Source organism: Lissotriton vulgaris, chromosome 1_1, assembly GCF_964263255.1.
Source record: "Lissotriton vulgaris chromosome 1_1, aLisVul1.2, whole genome shotgun sequence".
In the NCBI taxonomy this organism is placed as follows: domain Eukaryota; kingdom Metazoa; phylum Chordata; class Amphibia; order Caudata; family Salamandridae; genus Lissotriton; species Lissotriton vulgaris.
The window spans coordinates 997,895,035-997,921,950 of NC_141685.1; the positions used below are offsets into that span (position 1 = coordinate 997,895,035).

The window sequence follows — 26,916 nt, forward strand, 5'->3', positions numbered from 1 at the left end:
ATGTAGAGGGCTAACATCCAATAAGCCCCAAACCCAATCTTCCCTCCCCACAACAGGAAGTCCCACTCCATTTCTACCCATTAAAGAGTTTAAGGAGAGAAAAAAGATATGTTGCTTCGCAGAACTACAACATAGAAGAGGGAAGGGTCCAAATAAGGAAAGCAGGCTAAATGACGCAAGGAAAAAACACAAAAAATGTGTTTGGGCATTAAAGCATAAACACATAGAGGCAGAGTGGAAACATATATTCTCCCTGCTAGCACCAAGTAAGTCAAGGGAATTTTGGGGCTACATTAAAGGTCTGGCATGCAAAACTACGGGTAAGGCGAATGCTGTCCCAGCCAAAAAAAATGTGTTGACCATGTGTCAAACCTTTATGTAGACATCACAAAAACAAGGCCCACCATTAAAAAACTCACTTGCCAATGCCCTAGTGGGTTTTGAGAAGAACCCAACTGTAGTCACTGAAAAGGGGTCAGTAAGCATCCTGAAGTCAATATGAAAGAATGGAGCCGCGGGCCCAAATGGCCTACCTGGGAGTATTTTTAAGGAGGATCTAGCACCTATATACATACCCTTTTCAATGAATGTATTCTGCTGTCTGCCATCCCAGAATCATGGAAAAGCTCCATTCTACATCCAGTTCATTAAAAAGGGGCCAATACATCACCTGAAAATTAGAGGCTAATAGCCCTATTAGATGTATATTGAAAAACCTTTGCGGAGGTCCTCCCGCATGAGCTGGAGAACTGGATTAATGATAACAACATCATCCCATGGTATCAGACGGGGTCAAGGTCGAATGCCTCTAAAATGGAAAATGTGATAGCGCTCTCCTATTTGGGGGCCAAGGCTATTGAAAAATCCACAAGCATGCTTTAGGCCAGTTTCATTGACTATAGCACTGCATTCGATGAAGTTGACCTGAATTCACTTTGGGCCAAACTTGCTGACTGGGGAATACCAAGGCAACTCTTGGCTGCCATCACAGCACTATACACAGACACCTGTGTGCGGATCAGGATAACTCAAACCCACCTCACTGCAAAAATATACACAAATAAAAGCCTGAAGCAGGGGTGCGTCATTGCACCTAGCTTGATCAATTTATACACAGCTGATTTAGGGGTGGAACTCCTGAAACGAAATATTTTTCCACCAAAGCTAGGCCACACTAAATTACCTATCATTCAGTATGTTGATGACTTGGTGCTATTGTACCATACTCGAATCGGTATGAAGAGGGCATTGGGTATTCTACACTCCTACAACACGGGCCACATTGTTACCCATCATACGTTAAGGGCATCTCGCGTTTCCTGGTATGCTTACATAGACATTAGAGCATTGCCATACAGCTGCATACAGGAAGCTATTCTGACTCCCCAAAACAACCAGACGAGGACTGATTTGACTGGAGTTTGGATTAGTGAAAATGGACATTGAGTGTAAAAATTATTTAAATAAATATTACCACCAAGTGGCCAGAGTAAACTCTGCCTCAATGAAAGGTGCCTTCCATGTGATATTCCAGGATAGTAGTGCAATAGGCATATTGAATTTGACCATAGAGCGCCTAACTGACTTAGTCCTCCCTATAACACAGTGCCTAAAGAGGGCTTTAAAACAACAGGGTATGCTCATATCAAGGCAACAGGATAATAATGAATGCAGAAAAATATTGGGAGCAGCGGGATTCGACAAATCACACAAAGCCACCTCTTGCCAGCCCAACCTGAGAGCAGCAATGGGAAGACAAACTCTAAAGAAAATTCTGCTGACCAGGCTCCTGACACTGACTGTATGGGAATATAGGGCCCACTGGAAATGTAATCCACCAGGTCATAGGCAATGCAGGCTGTGCTCATATTTCTCATAATCCATTGTGCATATAGTATGTTGCTGTGTAGCCTTGCTCCTTCCAAGGCGAGTTTTATTAACGCCAATTTTCCTGCATCATGGTGTGAGAATGTGCAAAGAGGCAGTGCAACACATTTTTTCATCAGCTGTCCCAATAGATTTAGCAAGGATTGGCACGTTTTTTGATATAGCTGGAAGGCTCCTGTGAGACACTCCTGGGGACATCCCCCGGACAGCATCAAGTATGAACTTGCTCGAAGTTAGGCACTGAACTGTTAGCCCATAGGTTGGACACAGCTTGCCAACTTGGCATCTTGCACTTTGAAAGACATGCCTATTTGCAAGTTACGCTAGCCCATAGGTCTAAAAAGACAACATTTTCTCCAAACTTTCAGGCTACACCCCTCTGCATAAGACAACAAGCAACTCCATTCTCAATCTTTAGTTTCATCATTAGGAATAGCTTCCACCTCTAGACATACCAAGCAAGGTTTTGAAGGCTAGAGTTTCTCCACTTACAGGTTCACAACAGATAAAAAATAACGTAATGAACCACATTTAAACCGTAGATCAGATCTAGGAGAAGTATTTCTAATGTTTCATATCTCAAATGATCTGATTCAAAATTAGCAGTTATTCTGCTCTGGTTAGCCAACTTTCTCAATATGGGGCATCTTTTGAGACTATCAGGAATCCAGAGGTGGGCATACCTGCACCTGCAAGTTTTTCCAACACCATTTGGTGATATTTGAGCAGGGAAAACACCAGCAATGTGAGTTTTCGTAACTTGAAAAGGGAGAAATGACTCTGTACTACTACATTATCCATTACTCCATGGCGCAGAATTTAAAATGAGGCACTAATTTTGCACCTGGTAAATATGGCACCCCACAGTATGGTATTCCAACAACCATTGAGCATGAGGTTAGCCCCTTGGCGCTGAAAGATGGAAATTATAAAAATCCACTAACCGAATATCCTCACAGGAACATGGACAGCTCATCAATTGTTCCTGTCCACTAACAACACTACTGTGAATTGTAACTTGCTTTTCAGACCGCTGAACTAGAACCATGAAGTTCAGACCATCTCGGGACAGGCCACCTTTGAAAAGGAGTGCTACTGAGTTTCAAGATTCCTAACATACTCTGTACATGTGTGGTGAAACAGGATAATGCCCAATGTTTCCAATATTAGGGAATTTAACCCAGTAGGGATCTCTTTATAATAAACTCACTGTCGTCGTTTCAGTATCCAAAGTCAAGCAAACATACTGCGCATGTGATCATGACAAATAATAAGCAGTGTTTAAATATTTATTAACATACTTAGTAACATTTTCAATAGGGTGTGCTACATCAAATATGAATTTTATAAAAGACCAGTCTTGTTTCCTCATAAACCAAACATGCATCATCAGCCCTGCTATCAAACAATCAAGGTGACTGATTAGATAGAAAGAATACATATGTACACTGCCTTGTTCCATTGAGATGTTGGTCAATTTTGGTCAAAGGAAAGGGATTATTTAGCGTTTTTTGGCTGCATCTATCTCAGTCCATCATGCTGTGTGCCAGATTTGACAGCACTGTCAATGAGTGTTCTGCACCATTGTGCGTTATAGAAATCACAACCGTTAGCTCCTCCCCGTCTTGTGTTTTAACCAGGCACAATGGTACACTGATGACATTACAGTTGAAAAAGCCTTTCCACTGTGCCCTCCGCTACTTGTAGCGTGCAGACATTACACCTGTAGACTCCTCCCCTCTTCTGACAGCTAATTAGCGACATTTGGTGTGCCTTTGACCTCTCAACAGTAGAGTCTTCCCTTGTCCTCACTATTAATCATCTCATTTTTGCGTGCTTATGTTAAACAGTAACCTTCAGTGAATGTGTGTGGGTGCTGCACACTATTGTCAAACTGATGCGTTTTATCCATTTTGTGTGCTGCCTCCGATTGGTGCCTGCTTACACCACTAACAATGTGAATATGGCCTGGCCCGTAATGGCTGCCAGGACTCGAGGGCGCACTACTTACAAAAAACAATTATTCTGTTATGGTATTTTCAGTTGTATTTAAACAATGCGTATTCAATATATTCTACTGTTGAAATTGACCATTACATTTCCACAATACAATTTGCGAAGACAATCATAAATACACAAACCAGAAATGAATAAATCATAGTTAATGCAAAACATTACAAAAAAATTACAAAAAAACCCAATGCATTTCGGGGCTACAAAGCCCCTTCGTCGGGGGTCTCAATCTTTGAGGAAAAGCTAATTTTTCATGAAGTTAATTTCAAATATTGCGCTGCTAATCTGCTACCTTTCACCTTTAGGACGCAGGCTAGGAAAACTGCCGGCATCTGCTATGGGCTTCTGAGATCATGCAGAAAGGTACTTCCCCTACTTCCATTCCAGTCCCGTCTCCTGCTTATTCAAGGTCTAGTGACCACCGAGAGCGCTCCGGTCTGAACAGGGAAACCTTATCGTTGTCCCTAGGGTGAAGAAAGCCCGCTTTGGCGGCCGCAGATTCTCGGTAAACACGGCCAGAAAATGGAACGCTCTTCCCCCTAACCTCAGAGCAGAACCAAACCTCCTAAGATTCAGGAAATCCCTCAAAACCCTCCTTTTCCCTTGATCTACATGTAGGTTCCCTTGCCCCCCCCCCTTGAGGAGTATGAGGTTCAGCGCTGGGATACTCGAGGGTGACTACGCGCTCTATAAAAACCTAAAAATAAATAAATAAAAATTTCTGATAATTTGTCAGGACCAACTGATATGTTTATCACCATTGAAGTGCTCACCATTATCTATTTGTTAAGTTCTTGTTTATTTGTTCATTTCTTAAAAATGTAATAAAAATTATTTGAAATAAAAACGGTAACTTTCGGCGTTGCTATGACACCGCAATTAGAGACTCTTATCCGTACTATTACTCAACTACATTTAGTGCTCAAATGACATAACCCTTTTCATACGCGCATCAATTCTTCACTGATCTAAATTGTAAATCAGCCACCCGCAGTGCCCTGATAACATCTTTACTGAAATAACTCCCAGTGCCCCACCCCATCTTGGGAACCTAATGAAAAAACTCTAGTCTCTTCACAAAACAAACTATTGCCAAACAGGCCATGAGATATGGCACAAAGGAAAGCATAAAGGGTTTCCAAACTTCTGAATATGCAAATCAATAAGTGAACATTGCCAAAATAAAATATGTCTCTTGAGGCAGATTAAATTACTGACTTTCAAAATTGGCTCTCTGGTGCTGGTAATTTATAAAGATTTCAGGCTAATCCACCACAATATGTGACAGAGAAGGATCCAACGCTGAAGAACATTTTTGCAGGACGGGTTAGTGAGTGAGATCTGACATTGTGAACACTGGGGCCTGATTACGAGTCTGGCGGTCTTCAGACTCGCGTAGGCTGTCCAGTGTTTGCAGTATTACAACTGTTAGTTGTAGGGGCGGTGATCCGCCACCTGCGCCAGAGAACAGTTGTTCCCTGGCGGTGGTGCAGGAGCACCACAGCACAATAGGCTGAGCAGGGACTGGCGCAGTCCAGCTCTGAATATTATGGGATCCGCCAGCCTTTTCCTGGCTGAGCTCTACCATGAAAAGGCTGGTGGTGCAGCAACAAAGGAGGTCCAACAGGGCCCCCATTTCTCCCCGCCCTAGGGTGCCCCTCTGGCTGTATTCCCACAAAGTTCCATCACGGCATGGACATCATCGGCCATGCCGTGATGGAACTTTTTTGCCGTTCCCATTGTGGTGCCTGTTTTCCAGATACCACCATGGGAAAGGCAAAGAACCGCTGACGGTACTACAAGTTGAACTCATGTAACACAAGTTCAAATTGTGATACAGTTGGCGGTCCTTGCATGGATGTAGCGCAGCTGTGCCGGCGGAGAGTCAGCGCAACTGTGTAATCAGGCCCCATGTATTATTAGATACCACTTTTATGGACAGAGAGAGGACTGGCATACACTACAAAACTGCCCGAGGGCCTTCTGCCGGCCTCTGTTTACACCCCTGCCCAGAAGTGATAGAAGAACCTCTAAAGGGGTTATTTGTCTGTACAGGCTTACCTTGACACCAATGGCTTTGAAAAGTCCCGGATGCCGCAGTGGAAGTTCTACCATCTCCTTAATCTGGGCCAGCTGCTTGCGGCATCCTCCAATGTCATCATACCCCACGTCGTTCAAATTCTCTTCTTCATCCTGAAGAAGAGCAGCAAATTAGGGGATCACTTGTAGACTCTGGAAAAACATCTCTTATAGATCATTCTCTACTCACACATGCCTCCGCCTTGTTTCTCTCTTGGGCCTACCCTCACTTTAAAATTTTCCTTACTCACTTTATCCTACACTTGTTGCCCTACATCACCTACAAACACCTGCTCACAGATTGTGACAAGTCAGCAGTTAGAACAAGGCTGCCCTTATGGCCAGGGCCCTCTGCATTTACATTTCTTCCTTCACTGATTTTGCCATCTGAAGAGAATCCTCGGTGTATGGGTAATATCTGCAGCAGGAATATAAGAACCTAAGCTTTCCTGGAAACACAGAGAGGGAGAGGGTATATGTGTGACTGTGAAGTCTGCTTAGGTGTGTAGGGGTCCCCTACCAGTACGGATAACAAGTGTAATTTCTAAGGCTTTCCCAAAAGCACTGTCCATTGTTTAATTTTAATGATGGTGGTGAGTTGCACTTGAGGAAAGTTCTGAAGGTATTCCATACTCACATCATGATACACTTTAAAGAAAAGGAAGAGGATGTTTAATTGAATTATGATCCAGTGGAAGCCAGTTGAGGTATTGCAACGGTAGTGTGAGATGAACAGGTTTCTTTAAATTTAGATAGATTGTATCTGCTTGACTTTCGTACCATGCAATTTCTGAATTCTTTTTAAGGGTACCCATGCTGACACGGTTTAAGTACTCTATGTGATGCAGTATGAGATCTCTCCTGATTTTCACCTAGTAGTTGACCTGGAGCAGAGAAGTACTGCATGAGCTTCATATGGTGAAAGTTTGAGTTCTTCTTTTATCGTTGAAGCAAAGAGATTTGACGCAGGAAAGGCCTACTTCAATTAGGATCCCAAGAATATTTAATTTTAGAATGGGCTGGGAAGCATTCTAATTGCTCAGGCTACCAGAAGGGTGGTACATTCCTAGGTGACTCTCCCAATATAGGGTCTATAATCTTGACTCAGAGACAGTCCTCCTTGAGCAGAGAAAATCCTTCTGCAGCACAGTTCAAATTCCCAGTGAAGCGACAAATCAACAACTAGCACAACAGGTCAAATTGGTTGTGATGGGGGTACTTCCTTTCTGCTGGGTACAATAAATTCTCCGCACTCTAACTTTACCTTTGGACTCAAATAGTCATACATATCAAACACTTACATCAAACAATATAATATTTATAAATATAGTCAGAACATTGTATAAAATTGGGCAGTTTTAAATGCTCTTATAACAATTCACTGAATCTACATGTATTTACCATAATGGAACACAGTGGTATACCCCTCGCTTTTGAGTCCTTAATAGAATTGAAAACTTTCAGATGCAAAAGCTAGTAAACTTGACAATCTATGTCAGGAACAGAGACAAGAATTATTCTAGCTCAAAGGATATCAATAACAACCCCATTATATATAGTTCCTTGTGAAGTTATCTGCTGTTTGATTGTGTCTTTGTGTGCCATGAAGGGATTTTTGAAAGTCTTGTGGCAATGAGCGAGTGTCTAGAAGGGCTGCATTTAACCTCCAACAACTGCTTCCAGCTAGGACGCCATTTAAACAATAGAAATTACTGACTGTCCGAAATAAATTAGCTATTTGCAATTGGGCGATGAGCTAGTGAGGAAAAGGAGACTCCTATGACCCTGCCTAGCAAGATGCAACTCCAACACAGACACTGAATGTGTGAGGACGCTGCTGAAAGTGTCATTCAGTTGATGGAATGGACAGGGACGATCTCTGTGATAGAGTAGAAGCCAAGAATTCCTAGTTTTCACTCTATACGACCAGTGATATAAATAAAAGCCTCCTACTCTAGCGCTGGTTCAATATCTCGTAATGGTGTGCTTTGAAGGAATTACTTATCCCCATGTACATTGTACCTCTGTGGGACCATAAAGCTTCTCTTTAGACAAGTTTGACGTTTTTGGGAATCGAATTGAATTGAAAAAGCTTTATTCGAGTTGTACACTCATAAAAGCACACACATATAAATTACATACATTTCTTAAAAATATCAAACAATCTATACCAGTTAGTCTATAGTTAAAAATACATAATACACAGACATAAAAAATTATTTGTCAATTGGGATTAAAATAAGCTTTTTCATACAAAGCAGAAACTACATGCATGTTACAGTATAGAAACCTCCGCGTTACGGACCATTCCCGGATTTATACAATAAAACTCATAGCATACATGTTATCCGCATTTTAAATTTAAAATTCATATATATCTCCCAGTTGCTATCTACAAATCAAAATCGTACACAGGAAATTGGGAGGATGTAGAATTCAGAAGGTACTGGTAGCTAGAGCCCTCCTCCTTAAGGACCACGCCCACCCCAAATATTTGGCAGTTCCGACTACAATGAACATTTCAGTGGAAGAACAAATAATTCTTAGCCCCTCAACACCACTTAGGACACCGAGATTCCTACAAACTGGGGCCAGCCAAGATTTCCTTGGATTTCCTTTGGTTTTTGGGAATCTTGGAGAAGCGAAAGCCAGCATGGGCCAGTAATTACTCCATCACTCCACCTTCTAGTAGAGGATGGATCACACCTAAAGTCACCTCGCAATTGCCAAGCGATCTGAAAGCAAGGCAGATTAGACCCATGAGCTCACCTCTCCCTCTGGTTTGGTACTCCCAGCGGAGGACCTGGCACTTGTGGACACCCTCTCTCTCGACTGGCTCTAATCTGTAGAGGAGGAATGGCACGTGGGGTCCACCTATTTCTTGACTGGTTTCCGGGGGGGGGGGGTTATATGCTAAACTCGGCTCTCTTTTTATTGACTCTTCAGGCAGACAGAGGGTGGTACACTTACAGGGCAGAGCTGAGAAGGCTTGAGTGGCTCGAGCTAGTTGTCTTTTGAGCAGCCCAGGCTGAAAGTCCTTCTCAGAACTTTGAACATGAGCTTAGTGTTATGAAGGACCCATGTTTGTAAAGGGAGGGGGCAAGGGGTGAAGCACAATGTTTACCTTCTAGGTGTCCTGCTAAATGCATCTTAAGAGACAAAATTTCAACTTTAGAGATGTGTACGTACATTTAAGATTTTTTGCTTTGCCCGTTGTGCTGATGCCCAGGTTCTCCCATTTAAGCTTTGCCATTTCAGGCCTGGGGTTTGTTCCTGGTCTTCTGACCCGTTCCACTGCTCTCGTGCTCCTCCTCCACCTCTTCTTCTTCTCTCCTACCTCCTCTACTACACAGCTGCTGCTATTTTCCCTGGGCATAACTTTCTGTCATTGAACTGATGTCTTATGTAAGAATCCTGTTTAATGAAAGCAGTCAAATATCGCATGGTGCAGTGGTGCTAGACAAATTGGGAAGGAAGGAAGGGAGGGAGGGATGGAGGGAAGGAGGAAGGAAGGAAGGAAGGAAGAAAAAAAACACCTGCTGTGAAGTAGCCATGAACCAGCAAGGAACCATCTCTGGAGTGTCACAAAGCCGTTAACGAATCCCAGTCCATCTGGCATTAGTGGTACTAGGTTAATGGCCAGCCCACCCGCTACAGTGACCTCAAGCCTCTTTTGATTGGCTGCTCTGAAACTATAAGGGTCTTTGCTTGAGCTCGCCTCTTTCTCAATTAGCTCCCATTTGTATAAGAGTGGTCACACAGAGAGCTCACCTCTCTCTTGATTGGCTCCCCCTCACAGTGGAGAACGGTGTCTGGGGCCACGATGCAGTGAGGTGTAGGATCCACTTCCACAATCTTAAATTCGACTGCCCTCATGCCACCGCGAACCAGAAAAATATCACCTAACAGGTGAACGAGAAAACCAAGGGGAAAGTTAAGAGAGAAGTCTGAATCACACATGGAGTTAGAGGCCAGGAAAAGAAAACATTCATGAAGATTTTGCACTTATGTTTGCATTTCTACCCATTAAAACTGCCTGACAGCAACAGTCTATGGTTCAGGCTAGAACGCCAAAGAATCTTCTTGATCAACCAGTGACCTTGGGTAACAGCTCAAGCTTGATATATGACATAAAAAATACTCATGTGCACTGCCGATGTACCCTTATTACTCATAAATAAGACTTCCAGTTTCTGTTTTTACTGAATTTCAAAGATAAATACAGACAGAAAACAACATGGTTTCCTGTCTGTATTTATTTTTAAAGTGGAAAAATACTGAAAATTATTCTTTTTATGAAAGACTCTTATGCGGTCTTTCATGAATTCGAGGCAAAAGCTGAGCAGATAGGCAGCATGGGGAGTTACAAAATAGGTTCAGATTTCCTTAAATGTAGGCATATTGTAACATTTATTTGTAGTATAGCACTAATATACATCTGTGGGTGTAGTGGTTTGTTGTATAGTGTTATGTGGCTGCTTAATTTGCTCAAATGCAACAGTCATCCATTTATGAGTGCACGTCTAAGAGTTAAATCAATGTGGAAATATACCATTGTACGATTCCATTTATTGTGAAAACACAAAATAAACATGGATGAATACCAATAAGATGACCAAAAAATAAATATGGATAAATACAGATGTAAATGTTAAAAAAATAAATACCATAAAACCGGGAGCCCTACTCATAAACACCACTACATGAGAGATCATCCTAGAACCTCTATAACTCTCATAATCATCATTGATCATCTTCGAACTCTAAAGATAACCATAAGTATTCCTCTAACACACAATAACTGCTGCTGTAGAGTCCCCTTTATGTATCCATTTAGATCACTCTAGAACTATGTGGTCCTGAAATCAGTATAGATGCTGTTAGATCACTTTGAAGACACCTAGAGCATTCAATGTTGTGATTTGTTATGAAGATTTGAATGTCTGCAACAAACCACAACAATGTTGGTGGATCTTCTGATCAGCATGAATGACTACTTTACATTTGGAAGGCTCTGCACCAAGGCAATTCTACCATGATGCCTTTCTAGACAGTTGTCTAGTGTGCCAAAAGCAGGGCTTTGCCATACCGCCTCTAAAAGAAACAAATTTGGCTGCATTTCTTTGAGTCTACTCCGGTCAATAAGTATGTTAGTACATGGGGAAACATTGGTGGCATGGGCGGCAGGCACTGTTGAAACAACACACACATTACCTTTATGCACAGGCCGATACGCCTCTAGAAAGTAGGGTTTCAGGTACACTTCAAACAGGTTGCCAGTGAGGCCCTCAATGGTGTCGTCGATCGGCAGAACATGGATCCTTTTCCCATATTTCACATCTGGACACGCCTGAATGCTAAAGGAGAAGAGGAGAAAGCCCCCATCAGCGATCCGCGATGGGGTCAGTGCAACACAACCATCTTCTAAGAAAACCTTCAATACCCCACCTGCCACTACAGAGGTCATAGCACTTACAGAATCCCTGAGGTATTCTCTGGCCATTTTAATGCTCATAACTCATCTGTCCATATACCTACCCCGCTGCTGCTTAGTCACCATCTTTACATCCACCCTCTTCAGCACGTGCCCTTGTATACTCTACCACACACATGTATTATATCCAAGCACATATTGCTGCAATGTGTCTCGCTCCATTCTTCTCCATCCAACTTTCTGGCCATAAAAGCCCAACTAACGCGACCTGCACGACCTTTTTGCAGCAGAATGGGTAAATATAAAATATTCTTCCTGTATGTAATGAAAAAAATAGAGTGTCCTCCATCGTGTCCTTTTCCACTGGAAAATGCTACTCAACATCCAGTGTGTCATCTACAGATAACACTATTCCTTCCTGTTAGTTGCCTTCTGTGCTTACAGCTTTGTAGCCTGGTAGTTGTGTGTGGGATGCCATCATGCTACTTCACTTTAGACTTTTCCAGTCCTTCCGTTCCTAGGGCACCCTCTTAGCTTCCATGTCTCCCAGTCCTATCAGACATTCTGCTGGCTCTATGACACTCCTCTACACTCCCAACCACAGCCTTTTGTCTAGCTTTACAATCTACAGGGTTCCACGCACCTCACCACATCGCCCAAGCGAACGCGAAGATTGTTCCTGGTGACGCGGCTCAGGCGGACCTTCTCATTCTGGCAAGTGTCATCAGAGAGCACAATGCAGACTGTCTCACGCCGCTTCTTGCCCTTCAAAAGCACAGTGTCACCCCGGAAGAGATGCAACTCCTCCATTTTATTCTGAAAAGAGATCAAACAGCTGTGGGTTAATGAACTGATAAGGCAATGCAAAATGGACACAGGGACCATCAACACCAGGAACACCCCCTAATTCCATGCCATATTTAGGCAAACAAGGTATATTTGTGGGATGCAGGACAACGGAATAGGTTTCGATGTAGGGACTGAAACAGATTACTGGGTATGAACATCAGCACTGCATGAGCAACTATGGACACTGGGATAAAAAACATGCACACAATGCAGAATTGTAAACAACTTAAACTTAGTATTTGAGAAGAGAATAATTAAATCACTTGAAATTACCTCAATTCAGGGTTGTAAAATGTCAATTCAATTAAAAATGATATATTACATTCACTCAATTTAATAAAGAGTCCAAACATTTTATTCACTCTAATTTGTGGTTAGGTGTATGAATTTTTGCTTTAATTTAATTTAATTATTTTAATATAATTTCATAAACAGCAACATATTCCGTTATTTAACATTTGTACGGCTGGGAGTACCTTTTGTTAACTTTGTAAATGTATATCATTAATAAAACTACGTATTTACTGTTTTTTAGGGTTACAATTCTCAAATGTTATTATTTCACTCTAATTTCTATACTAAAATGATTATTAAACATGGGTGTTGGTAATTCCTAAGAGTTAAGTGTACCCTAATGTTTTAATATATTCCTAACAATAATTTTACAATAGGTTGAAGACTTTAATCTCACTATGAAGTCTTGTGTTTTATTCTCCTGTTACAGGCATGTGTGTCCAAATGTCAGAACACTCTTTAATAGAAAACTTAGGCATGTAGTTGCTTGTAATAATCTTTGCAGTCCATGCCGTGCAGGAACTGGGGTGCATGCACACGGAGGGGAACACCATGTGCCCCTCTGCATGCACCCCATGCACAGAGGTATCAGTGGGCCCTATAGGGCATCCTTACATTCCTGACCGCCATACTTTTCATGGCAGGATCACCGCCATGAGAAGTGTGGAGATCAGGAAACTCATAATATGCTTGGCGATGCTGCAACGGCACCGCCAGCATATGGCTGCCCCAGACCCGAGCGACCGCAGAGGAATCGTGGATCCCTAGCGGTTGCGGCAGTCTTATGGAGGTCCGACTGCCGAAGTTGTAAGCCATCGGTGCAGTGGTAGCCACCACACCACCGCTGGTTTGGCGGCCTAGTAATTAGGCCCTAAGTGTCAACGTTTTGGTTAGAGTTAGGATTAGTTTTAGGTTTAGTGTTCAACCTATGTGAAAAACTGAAGAAAATGTTAAAGTTAGAGACTAGGAATAGAAGATTGAAGAACTGGTATATAGAGGCAATGGTGGTCGTAGTAATAACATACATCTCAAAATGGGGCATGTCCAGATTACAGGAAACTTCAGTATGTTCCCTCCAGAAAACAGGTTAGGAAAGGGGGTCTTGAACTAGAGAATCAAGGTATGCGGAATGTCAAATGAACGACAGACAGATCCATTGGCTCAGCTATCTTATATCAAACACCTGCCAGGTGATGGGCGGATCCACACTATAAATGTTCTTAAGGTGAGGGGGTGGATAGCCATAATTTGAACAACTGGATAACTGGAAGAGAAGGTCATGTCAATGGGATTACCTGGGACAGGCTCACAATGCTGTTGTCATCATTGATGGCTTCATCCACTATCAGTCTGTTTGGCCGATGCTTCTGACGGAGAATGGCGGTGGAGTAATCCTCTGCCTTTGAGCTGCAAAACAAATAAGAACATCAATGATTTCAAAAAGTGAGACTTTCCAATCACAGTGTTCCCTAACACTGTCAGTGCTGTGTTGTTCTGTTATTGATTAAAACATTACCCCCAAAGTTATCTTCCCTCTGACCTTCTCAATTACATCATTAATCATTGCAAACAAAATTAATTCATTCTTGTCAGGCCCTCTCTGCTTTGGCATCATAAAAAGGGGCCTATCAAATATTCATCAGAAACCCTGAACTTGCAAAACCACTAATCTGGGGAAACTCAGCCACATCTGGAATGTCTTGTCCCATGATGCTGAGTCCCTTACCAGTGCCCCCAAAACCCACACAGTGAAATATCTGCTTTCCCACGCCTGGTGTTTCTGGCTACAGCAATCGCATGCTGTAAAGACTTTTATTTTCTTTGACTTTTAATTTTTAAGTAAGCTATATTCTCTGCTTCCACTGAAGTGAGCCTGGGCAGACATGACAATCTATCAACATTGGAACCTTAACAAAATGTAGTAATGGATACAGCTTCCGACAAATTCCTCACCCAATTGACTGAGTTCCAAAGCAATACTCTTAAGGAGTTGGGATTGAGTGCAAATTATCCAAGGAAACCAAGAAAATAATGTAGGATAGAATGGACAGTTGCTTAAGCCAAGAAGCAGTAGTGCTTAGCAAAGGAATTCATGGATGACCACGTAGTTATGTTATGTTATGTTATGTTATTTGTCTTTTTGTATAGCGCAACGGTTACTCAAAAAGAGTGTCCCGGCGCTTTAGGTAAGGCGGACAGATTTCGGAATAACACAACACAGATAAAAGAGGGGAGGCATCAACAGAAAAAAACAGAGCTACGGGCAGACCTATTGAGAGAACAACCAGGTTTTGAGACCTCTTCTAAAATCCAGGAGGGTAGTCGCCCCCCGCAAAGAGAGCGGTAAAGAATTCCACATCTGTGGAGCCAGAAGACTGAAGGAGCGACCCCCTAGGCGGGCCCTCTTCACGCGCGGAACAACCGCCAAAAGTAGAGATTCCGACCTCAAGGAGTGGGTAGGAAGGTAAAAGGTCAGTCTCTTTTGGAGATGTTTAGCTCCCACAGCATGGAGCGCTTTATAGGCAAGGGTCAGAGCCTTAAAGGCAATCCGTTTGCGGATGGGTAGCCAGTGTAGCGTCACCAACAACCCAGAGACGCTGGTACGTCTACTAAGGCCAAAGATGGCCCTGGCCGCCGCGTTCTGTACAACTTGCAGCCTCTGCAGCAGATACTCTGGCAGGCCCAGGTAAAGAATGTTGGCATAATCCAACCTGGAGCCTATCAGGGCCTGCACTGTCAACCTCTTGTGCTCCTCGGACAAGAGAGGCAGAAACTTCCGCAACATTTTTAAAAGGCCGAAGCAGGTACCGGTTACCCCCAGAATCTGGGCTTTCATCGTCAGCCCCTTGTCCATCTTCACCCCCAAATTTTTGGCCATGGGCGAAGAGCCGGACGGAGGGAACATGTCGATGGGCCACCAGGCCTGCCAGCAGGGCTCCGTATCGCACCCGAAGAAGAGTACCTCTGATTTGTCGGAATTGCACTTGAGGCTGTGCAGTTGGAACCATGCGAACACAGCCCCAAGGCAATTCTGGATACTCTCCCCGTCAAAGTCAGCCCCCCTCTCACAGGAGAAGAGGAGCTGGGTGTCGTCGGCATACGACACGATCCGGGCACCAAATGACTCCACCACCGCCGCCAAAGGGGTCATGTAGATATTAAAAAGGGTCGGGCTCAATATAGAGCCCTGAGGGACCCCGACTCCCAGAGGCGGCATTACAGCGTTGTCAGGTGGTGTCCAGATCGTTTGCCGGCGGCCGGCCAGAAAGGAAGAAAACCATTTGAGCACCGTCCCCCGCAGGCCAATCTCAGAGAGTCTTGCGAGCAGGCCCTCATGGGGGACGGTGTCAAAAGCCGCCGACAAGTCCAACAACACCAGCATGACTTTGCCCCCGGAATCCAGCACCCCTTTAATGGTTTCCGAAACCTCCAAGAGCGCGGTCTCGGTGCTGCGATTTGAGCGGAAGCCCGACTGGGAGTCATGCAAGATCTCATGGGACTCCAGAAAATTGGAGAGCACCGACTGAACGTGCTTCTCCAAAATTTTTACAAGGGCCGGCAGCAGCGAAATTGGCCTGTAATTGGCTGGAGCTTTCGGGTCAAGTCCCGGCTTTTTAAGCAACGGGATGACCATTGCCTGCTTCCATGCTGGCGGCACCTCTCCCAAACTCAACGAAAGGTTGAGAAGAGGGTGAGCCAGCGGATTAACCACCTCCGCCAAATTACCCAGGAGCTTAGCTGGGCAGGGGTCAAGCGGAGACCCAGATTTTAAGTTGCCCATAAGCGCTAGGGAAGCGGAGGCTGGCAGAGATGGAAACTCCGCCAATATGGCGCCCTGCCTAACTAGGGGAGGCGTGCCCGCCTCGGGCATCGCCAAAGTGACCGGTCCACTCGATAGAAAGGAGTCCTGGATGAGTTTGATCTTGACTGTGAAAAAGCACGCGAGATCCGCCGCCCAGGATACTGCGGGGCCCTCTTCCGAGGTGGTAGTCCGAGGTGACATGAATTCTCGAACAATAGTAAAAATCTCCTTACTAGAGTTTGACGCTGCCTCAATTCTCCCCGCAAGATAGGCTTTTTTTTCGAGGCGGATGTCCCGGTGGTAAGCTCTAACCAGAGCCTTATAGGCAGACCTGTCCTTACAGTCGTAATGTGCCCGCCAGGCCCTTTCGGCTACCTTGCACTGCTGCCGCATAGCCCACAGAGCAGTGGTAAACCAAGGGGCCGAGACCCGCTTAGGTGTCGGGCGGGGGGGCAGAAAAGGGGCCAGGTCATTCAGCCTCTCCGTCAGCCATTTTTGCAGGGACTCCAAGTCTCTCTCTAACTCACCAGACAAAGGGCAAGGGTGAGTCGCAGCAGCCTGAGCCAGCATCTCAGGGGTCACCCTGCTAAATGCTCTAAAGGCCCGTCCCTGCTGCTGTGAGACAGGGTTCGGCACCCTGACATTGCCACTGATTACAAATTTGGCCAGCCAATGGTCCGACCACAAGACAGGAAGAATCTCATTCACTACCAAAGGAGAAGTCGAGAAGACCTGGTCAAGGGTATGCCCCTTATCGTGGGTCGGGCCCTGCAGATGCGGAATAAGACCCAGCGGCGTCATGACCTCCAAGAGCTTAATAGCGGCGGGGTCCGATGGATCATCCATCCGGATGTTAAAGTCCCCCGCCACCAAGCAGTGTTCTGCTCTCAGGGCTAAACCCACCAACACCAACTCGAGGTCGGCAAAAAACGTCCCAAGCGGACCAGGGGGGCGGTAAACTAACAGTCCCTTGACTGATTGATGCGGCGCTAGCACGATAGAAAAAGCCAGCGATTCCGAGCCGCGGATGTCCTCGGTCGGCAAGATGGTACAGGGCGTACCCTTCTTTACCACCAATGCGACCCCGCCGCCCCTGCCCTTTGCTCTATCCTTCCTAAAGATGTCAAAATCAGGCGGAATGGCCATAGCCACATCAGGATTGGACGCTTCACCTGTCATGTGGCAGATGTCAATAACTTGACCAGCTCTTGTGAGAGCTGTCATAGCAACAGTGGCACTAGTGCAGTGGGTATGAATGCTCTCTGGGGAGTCTTTCTTGGCCAGCTTGTAAGTGACCTTGATACAGAGGAAGGCCTATGCGAAATGGTGCATTTGTTCCCCACCTAACTGTTTCTGGCACATGAAAATCAAAGAGCTGATTTAGGCAGAAGATTCACACTTTTGTACGCTACACATAAAACAATATTGCCTTTTGTCAGCTTAAAGCCTTGCATAGCCATAGTGCTTTGAAAGAAAAAAATACTGATATTTAAATTATTACAAAGCGATACAAAAGGGGATGATGAACAGAGCTTCTGAGCAAATCAAACACTCACCCCCAGTCAAATGATCTGGGTTTAATACATCACCATTCTTTAGCTCACTCCGCCACCCCAGTTTAGACATGGCCATATGCAAATCAGTCTGACCCTGTGGCTCATTTTTTTTTTGTTTTTAAACTTTATTTTTTATTGCAGAATTAGAAAATATACAACCATTTGTTCCAGCCGTCCCGTCACCCAGAAATGTCCTGCAGCTATCATGAATCAAGCATAACACAGCCATTCAGCCCACATCCCGGAGGCCGGGCGGCGACAGCAAGTCAGTGTCAAACTTGATGGAGCACAAATGAAACAACGATTACTGCTCATCAGGATTATCTAGTATCTGCTTTTCTTTATTTCCCCGACCCCGAAACGCATCAGATAACCAGTCCTACAATTCAAATGGTGTTTACTGGTAGGTACTGCTAGCGTAACAAAGCGGCCTACCTCCAACCCTCTAGTTCCCTAGATTATTCCTCACATTAGAACCAACTCTATTTACGACCCCCTCAGTAGGGAGACACTTGTCCGATCGTACCACCCCAAGATCCACACATATTACTCTTAGAGGTCAACCCCTCCTATATCAACAGAAGGAACACCGATTACCCCGGCCATACCCTCCCCCCTAAACCGCTGCTGGTGTGGGCCTTTGGTCAGTATCTCAACTCCTAAAAGGAAGAAACCTGCAGGATCGCAACTCATCCTTCCTTGCATCACATGGAACTGCCTTCAGAACCCACCCTCCTTATTCCTCCACTGGTGCCAGACTGTTACCTAGCGTTCGTACTAGTTCTTCCCAGGCTCGTGCCATCTCTAGACTCTTCTCATTAGCTGTACGGGCTGCCTGGCGAAGTCTGACCGTGCCTTCACTACGGGCCCATTTATGTAATTTGTTTCCCCACGGTCTACTAGAGGGACCCTCCTTCGATTTCCAATGCCAAGTTATCTCCCTCTGGGCTAAAATGAGACCTAAATCAATGAATTTACTAGTGATCTTGGTTTTTTTCGTGTGAGGAAACCAGAGTAATAAACAAGTCGCCATGTCATATTCCACTTGCCTATCAGTAACTTCATTAAGAAACGCCCCCACCTCAGACCAGTAGAGCCCTAATTTCGGGCAATCCCACATCATGCTGACCCTCTGGCTCATGGGAACAGTCCAGCCCGAACTGCCAAGCCATGTCTTCCCTGGACTGGAAACAAGCATCCTGGGACCTGTTCCGGGTTCATAACCCTCATCAGCCAGGCTATCTTGAATCCAGTGGCAAAGTGAGCAAGGGACTCACGTCTGAGCATACCCTGCCAACTTAGGGCGAACAAAGTGATACAAAAGGAGATGATGGACGGAGCGTTTGAGCAATTCAAACACTCACCCCCAGTCAACTGATCTGGGTTTAATCCATCCCCATTTTTTAGCTCACTCCGCCACCCCAGTTCAGACATGGCCATATGCAAATCAGTCTGACCCTGTGCCTCATGGGAACAGTCCAGCTCGAATTGCCAAGCCATTTCTTCACTGGACCGGAAACAAGCATCCTGGGACTGGATTCGGGTTCATAACCCTCATCAGCCAGGCTATCTTGAATCCAGTGGCAAAGTGAGCAAGGAACTCACGTCTGAGCATACTCTGCCAACTCAGGACGAACAAAGCAATACAAAAGGGGATGATGGACGGAGCGTTTGAGCAAATCAAACACTCACCCCTAGTCAATCCTGGCTGATGACGGCTGATAGCCAGAAACCGGTCGTAGGATGCTTGATTCCAGTCCAGGGAAGACATGGCTTGGCAGTTCGGGCTGGACTGTTCCCATGAGGCACAGGGTCAAGACTGATTTGCATATGGTCATGTCTGAACTGGGGTGGTGTAAAGTGCAAAAGAAACAATGAATTTAGGCCCAGATCTCTGTACTGGGGTGAATGTACGACATTGTTCTGCATTCTGTCCATCAACTATTGTTTTTGGATTTGTCACCCCGAGTGGGTTGGGTATGCTCAGACGTGAGTCCCGTGCTCTCCACACCACTGGAGTAAAGCTATCCTGGCTGATGACGGTTGATAGCAAAAAACCAGTCCTAGGATGCTTGATTCTGGTCCAGGGAAGACATGGCTTGGCAGTTCGGGCTGGACTGTTCCCATGAGGCACAGGGTCAAGACTGATTTGCATAACGCCATGTCTGGACTGGGGTGGTGTGGAGTCCAAAAAAAAAAACAATGGTTTTAGGCCCAGATCTCTGTACTGGGGTCAATGTATGACATTGTTCTGCATTCTGTCCATCAACTGTTGTTTTTGCTTTTGTCACCCCGAGTGGGATGGGTATGCTCAGACGGGAGTCCCGTGCTCTCCACACCACTGGAGTCAAGCTATCCTGGCTGATGATGGCTGATAGCCAGAAACCGGTCCTAGGATGCTTGATTCCGGTCCAGGGAAGACCTGGCTTGGCAGTTCGGGCTGGACTGTTTCCATGAAGCACAGGGTCAAGACTGATTTGCATATGGCCATGTCTGAACTGGGGTGGTGTGGAGTGCAAAAAAACGATGGATTTAGGCCCAGATCTCTGTACTGGGGTAAATGTATGACATTGTTCTGCATTCTGTCCATCAACTGTTGTTTTTGCATTTAAATTATTACAACGCCTCCTCAGGGGTAGTGAGCGCTATATAAATGATATTTATTTTGTGCAAATGCTGGGAAAGATCAACACATCTGAAGTTCTTACAGTGCATGCATAACTCCTAAACAGAGCCTGAACAAAGTGTAAAGCTGCCTCTCTTAAGTATGCATGAAGTGCTAACAAGATGTGAGCCTTTGTTTCCCCTCTGCTGCATCTGCTTTTAGGTGTGTCTCCTGACTGCAGCCGGCCAGGAGACTTGAACAAAGGAATCCTGATGACCCCTCAGATTGGCCTTTGTTATGGGCCCAGCAGGAGTCAGAAATAAGAAAGCCTCATCCCGTCCCTACTGGCTCATTCTTTTACTTATTTATAAAGTTTTATATAGCGCGAACTTGATCCCGAAGATTATGAGGGCGGTTTACAATTTGAGGCAATTCAATAAGTTCCAATCCTATTCCCCTATAAACCCACATCCCACTATGGAACTAAAAATGCAAAATTAGAACAAAAAAAATTTAATAACTACTAACATTTTTACACAGATAATAAAAACAAAATATATATATACAAATAGTAGATTTTCTCAGGATTCCATTTTACCAGCGATTCGGCTTGGACAAATGGACAAGTATATATCACATATTTACAGAGTGAAAAGAGAAATCTGCGGATCAAAAGCAGATAACAACGTGCAGGCGCTCCTGAAAGTGTCCTGGTGTTTGGAAATTACACTGGGACGAATTCAGCATCTTTTACAGTGGGGCTCAACTTCTTGGCAGGGTGGACGGTGTCCACCCTGTCAAAAAAGTGGGTGGACGCTGTCCACCCGCGTGTACCCCAGACTCGTGCCCTTCTGACACCCGAAGAACACATTCTGCTTTTGCAAGTTTAAACAGGGAAAGCAGCTTTTGAGGGGCGAGTCAACTCCAACTACGTGACACCAATAACAAACAGTGCAACATTACACTCTGCTTAGCTGTGTAAGACGGTTCAGGCAGTGTCGGCTATAGGGTCAATTGCAGGCGCTAGAGCTGCAGTTGATTCGTTCAATATGCATGGCTCAGAATCGTCCAAATATCCTTTGGTCATGAGGAGGGCACCTGCAGCTTGGTATAAATTTACATTTGCTCCCCACAGTAAACAAGGTCAGATAGCCATTATGTCTTCATCGGAGCAGTTCCTCTACCACATACTTAGACGCATGCCGTTTCACCAGTATCAGTGCAAGTGCCACCAATTGTATGTTGCTGACGTCATGCACCCAACTCAACAAAGCCATCATGAATTCCAAGCCGAGGTCCTCCTCCACCATTTCTAACAAGTTGACATCAACCTCAGTCCAGTATCCATGAACATGTGGACATTGCCATGCGAGATGCAAAAAAATCTGCATCAGACGCACCACATCCAAAAACAGTTGAGATGCATGCTTAGCTTCATTTTACAGAGACTCAGTGGAGCATAATAAAGCATATGCAAATAGCGGAAATTAATCATACGAAGTTTGCTGCTTGACAAAAGCCTTGCTGTATGACAGCAGCAATACTGTCAGTCCTTATCTGATATCACTATATTCTGTGCCGCTTCAGATTTGTTTATGAAGTTAGCGGCCTGCTGAACAGAGATGTAAGGCGGCACAACAAGCTTTTTGGGTGTAGCGGCCAGCAAATGCTCAAGCGTTGCAAAACTGTGTTGTTCTTGTAGTGAGCATTTTGCATGCGCTTAAGAAGCGGCCTCCAGCCTGTAGTGTAAGAACATAACGAGAGGTGTGCACTCAGCTCCCTCTGTGAATGTGCTGAGGTCTGTGAAAAATCTGTTACAAGATAGAGCCCTACTATTCATGAATGTGTCGTTTGTTGAGTTGTGAAACTACCTTGTGGTTGGAGGTCGGCGACAGTCCAGGATGTCCAGTCAAAGGAATAGACGGTGAGTATAATAAAGCCAAAAACCTTCCATTCCCTCAGTCTGTGCTGTGCTACATACTGTATTAATCTTGTTCGGTGGGGTGAGATTCGTCATGCCTCTAGCCCGTTCTTCAAGGGCCGCACAATTTCAGGCCGCACTTACTCCACTCAGAGGGACAGTAACATTTGCACAGAGTAAATGAAGCACATAGAAGGGAGTGTGTGAGTTCCTTACTAATTATGCAGCTCCAAATATCCCAGGTTGCTGTGGCTAGAGGATGGATGGTGGATAACTAGGTTGGCAGAGCTGCCCCAGAGTGTGGGCATCTTGCAGCTGGCTCTCTAGTACCCCTTGGAGTGTGTGCTTTTAATCCACTGTTATAAAAAATGCTTGCTCTTGGTGCAATCTGCGTATTTCTAAAATCTATAATTTAGAAGCACCTTTTTTATCTTTAACCTAAATGTATTTGTGCATTTTTTGGCAGCCTATCTTATACTGTGTGTAATACAAGTTTAGAATAATGACTTACATATTCACAGTGCTTTCTGTGACAGGCAGGGACCTCCTAGCACTAAAAATACACAAGACTCTATTCCCTGCTGCACCAAACACGTCTGATATGTTAAAGAAATATTTTCTACTTCTTAAAGTCTTTTTCATGTTCTTACATTTTGTTGGTTGTGTAATTTACATCCCAAATATTATGAAGATTGTGCATGTTCTTTGGCACTTAGGGTTGAGCCAGATCACAGGTTTTGCCTTGGCTTGACTACAGAGTCATTTTAAGACATGAACAGAGTGGGCAATTGCCCAGCGCCCAACATTCCAAGGGGCCCACCCCTGCCCGCCTTTCACGGCTATGACCAACAGACCATTGCACCGGCAGAGTTTGCCTAGGTGGAGGGAGGTGGTGCTGCTCGTTCAACCGCTTGGCAGGTCGTCTTCTGTTTCTGTCCTCTCTGCTGAGGCTACTTTGGAGGTATGCAATGCTTTCGATACTCATGGCAGGCCTATCTTGTCTGATTTTAGAAACTGTCCCACCTTGTTCTACTCTTCCTTATTTGTCTGGTTCTTAGAAACAACCCTTTAAATCAGTTGCTGCAGAGATCCCCTCTGATCCAGACTTCATCCTGCTCTTTAATTCTTTATGTCTGGTGGTCTGGGCTCCCATTTCTTAAATACATGTAGAGTTCCTGATGCCCCCTCTAATGCAGCTGTTGGGTCTGTTGGTGCTGTGCGACTACAGATAAGCTGTGGGTATCTCACATCGTGATATCTATTGGGTGTGAGACGTTCACCCACACCATCTGCTCTGCCTCATTAATGTTTTTGGGTTTGACGTCTAGTGCAGGGTGAGTTGAGCAATATGTTTTTGTTCAACTTATCTAAACAAGCAGAAGGTAAAAAAGACTCACTCCTTAATGTAATGATTAATTTGTAAAACAATATGTGCTGGGCCCAAAGTTTGCGCAAAGAACATCAGGGATGCAGACTATCAAGGCTGCGTAGTCTTAATTCCACTACATGCCTCTGTCGTCCACCACCAGACATTCCCTGCATCTTTATCTCACGCTTGCAGGTTCTATTTAATCCCTGTTGCTTTTCTCCCTTTGTCACTGTTTTCATTGTTTCTCTTCCTCTTTCTTTCCGACTTTTGTGCTTTTCTCACCCATGCTCTGAGTGAAAGCCTCATGAGGTAAAATAAGTGGCTGTCCCTGAATATCAGTGTTGTTGGGCTACACCGGTAACCATTGGCTCAAATTAAGTACTGCCTTAACGTTTTCCAACTGCTTGCCATCTGGTTTGAAATGTTTAGAAACATAATCAAAGTTATGTTGTTACTTTTGCTCCAAGAAAAATTGACATAGGGTGACCAGATATTGAAAATCTAAACAGATTAGACATAAATTGTAGGACTACAGTCTTTCATGTTAATTTTATGTCTGGCCTGTCCCGGTTTTTGCATACCCATGTAAATGTTACAGTTATATATATATATATATATATATATATATATATATATATATATATATATATATATATATATATATATATATATCATAATCATTTACAAGGCTTCATTAAAGATGTGGCAAAACCTCCACCATGAGACCTCCCCCCCCCCCCCTTTTCTGTCTTTCCTCTGTTGCGAGCAGGCAGCTGACCTTCTCCCATGCTTCCTGAAAGAAACAGATAATAAATCAAATCACCGTAGAAGGTGAGGCGTCTCTTGAAAGGAGAGAAAAAGTTATACCACTGCTTTGCAGAATGACTTTATCTTTGACCTAAAAACCGGGGCATTTCCTGAAAATGAGGGAAAGCTCTGGGACGCCGGGCCAGTCCTTTCAAAATCAGGCCTGTCCAGGGAAATCCAGGACGCCTGGTCACCCTACCTTGACACCATGATTAAGTACATCAATTTACTTTTAAACAAGGACATTCAACGCAAACTGAGATCACATGCGAGGCACAGTGAATGAATAATGCAATATAAAAAAATAGTAAACAAATACTCTGATAATATTATCTCTGATAATATTATCGGGGTATGGCCTCGCCTCCAGTGTGCCCGTGAAATTGACCTGAATTTGTGTCCTCCTCAATATTGACCCTTTGCTCTGAATTCCTACAGTCCTGCCCTGAATTTGCCACCATGTCAGCTTGGTCACTCTACGGGAAGCATTCATGTATACCAGGGACTATTCGTGTTATAACAGCATTTGTTACGGTGCAGTGAGGTGCTATTTCTTTATGGACAGGGAGACGCTTATTTTGCTGTATCACTCACTGGCAGGGTACTGGGGGGAATTGTGTATGTTCAACTTGAAAGGTACATGCGGGGTCTATTCTTTAATAAGGCCCGGCTACGCATTTACGAGAGGGAGCCTATTCTTGTACAGAACAGCTGTAAGTGAAGCTTCCAATTAAGTCAGTTTTCAGGTACAGCGATGTGCTATGCTTCCACTGCCGGGGAAGTTTGTGTCCCGGTGGCCATTTTTCGTGTAGACTAGAGGGATAGTGATTTTGGTGGACAGCGCGGGCCATTCTTCACATGCGGAGTAGGAGGCACGGCTGAGGTGGGCAATATATATATGCTCTTAAACTATTATCTGGGGTGAGAGTTTGTTGTTTTTGCTGCAGCGGAAATTCCCAGGCTACTCCTCGCGCCCCTCCCTCTTTCCCGGGAGGCGGCGCCTCGGCTCACCCGCCCCCGGCCCTAGAGCACCTGTCACGGTGCCAGGCTGACGAGCAAACTTACTCTCCTGCTGAGGAGGCCATGGCGGCCTGGGGTCCGATTCGGCTCTGCTGCGGGAGGGGGCCCGGCTCTCGGTGTCCGGGTTCTCCGCTGCTCCGGAAGTTGTCTCCCTGCTCCCCGGGCTTTGATGCCTCCTCCCGGGTGTCTGTCGGCGCTCTCGGCTGCCTGCTGTCCTCTCCCGTGCTCCCCGCCTCTCTCTCCTCTGCTCCCCCCGCTCGACCCGGGCAGCTGATGTTATGTTATTTTTAGCAGACTTTGGACGGGGTCCCAGAGAGAGAGCGAAAGGCCTCACCCGGCCCAGACGAGACACAAAACCCTTAGTCACCGTCACCTGCGCCATCGCGGGGTCTAACGCCATCATCGGGGTCTGACACCGTCACCAAGACAGTCAGCCGTGCTGATACCGTCAACGGGACCATCACTGAACCTAGACACCGCCATTACGCCCTGTCACTGTCACTCTAGTCTTCCGGACACCTGCCACGGTGACCGAACAACACCCCGGTCTGAAACCAGTCAGCTGGCTTACCACTACTGTAGCCTGACACAGTCTGCAGGGCTTGAAATCATCACTAGGGCTTGACAATATCCTAAGATCCTGACCATCACCAGGTACGAACACCATCACACAGTCTGAAAACATCACTGTCCTGTGCCTAATGCCTGCCACCAGGCTGTCGCCGAGCTTGTCACCTTCAACCGGGTCTGCACAGCAGTACGGTGGTTTGACTGTCACTTGGGCTATTACTATGGCCTCTCAAAGTAAACCTGGGGCTTAACACCATCACCAAAGGCCAGACTTCGTTGAGTTCTTGCGCTGGCACCATCATGGGGCATGGGACATGAGGCTTTCACCAGAGCCGCCGGGCTCAACTGCCCTTAACTCGGAGCCTGATACCTTTACCTGGGCGTTAAGCATGGCTTGACAAAGTCGAGGGGGGAGGGGAGGGAGACCCATCACTGAGGTCAGACCCCATTTTTAGGAACCTGACACACTCACCAGAGCATCGCTCCATCACACTTACCGGGGCTTGACACTGCCACTAAGTTCTGACGCTGGGTTATCACCAGGACTATACGTGAAGGCTAGTCCCATGCACATTAAGAATAGCCTCCCCCCCTATGTGTACATGAAGAACAGCCCCTAGCTGTACACAAGAAACTGCCTCCAACAGTTAACGAAGAATACTCTTCTACTGTAAAAGAAGACTGCCCCTTCGACTGTGTATGAAGAATAT

At 45.1% G+C, this 26,916-nt stretch overlaps 1 protein-coding gene across 1 annotated transcript in view; it reads right to left on the reverse strand.

Moving 5' to 3' along the window:
• LOC147748379 (transitional endoplasmic reticulum ATPase-like) overlaps positions 1-26,148 on the reverse strand; it is a 144,302-nt gene extending 118,154 nt beyond the window's left edge. Inside the window, exons 1-6 of the mRNA XM_086961036.1 lie at positions 25,682-26,148; positions 13,852-13,963; positions 12,057-12,229; positions 11,194-11,336; positions 9,751-9,881; positions 5,962-6,093 (exon numbers count right to left, since the gene is read on the reverse strand). Of these exons, the coding sequence (XP_086817162.1) occupies positions 5,962-6,093; positions 9,751-9,881; positions 11,194-11,336; positions 12,057-12,229; positions 13,852-13,963; positions 25,682-25,701 (711 nt within the window). The 5' untranslated portion in view covers positions 25,702-26,148. The remainder of the gene's footprint in view (positions 1-5,961; positions 6,094-9,750; positions 9,882-11,193; positions 11,337-12,056; positions 12,230-13,851; positions 13,964-25,681) is intronic.
• Positions 26,149-26,916: the final 768 nt, after the last annotated feature.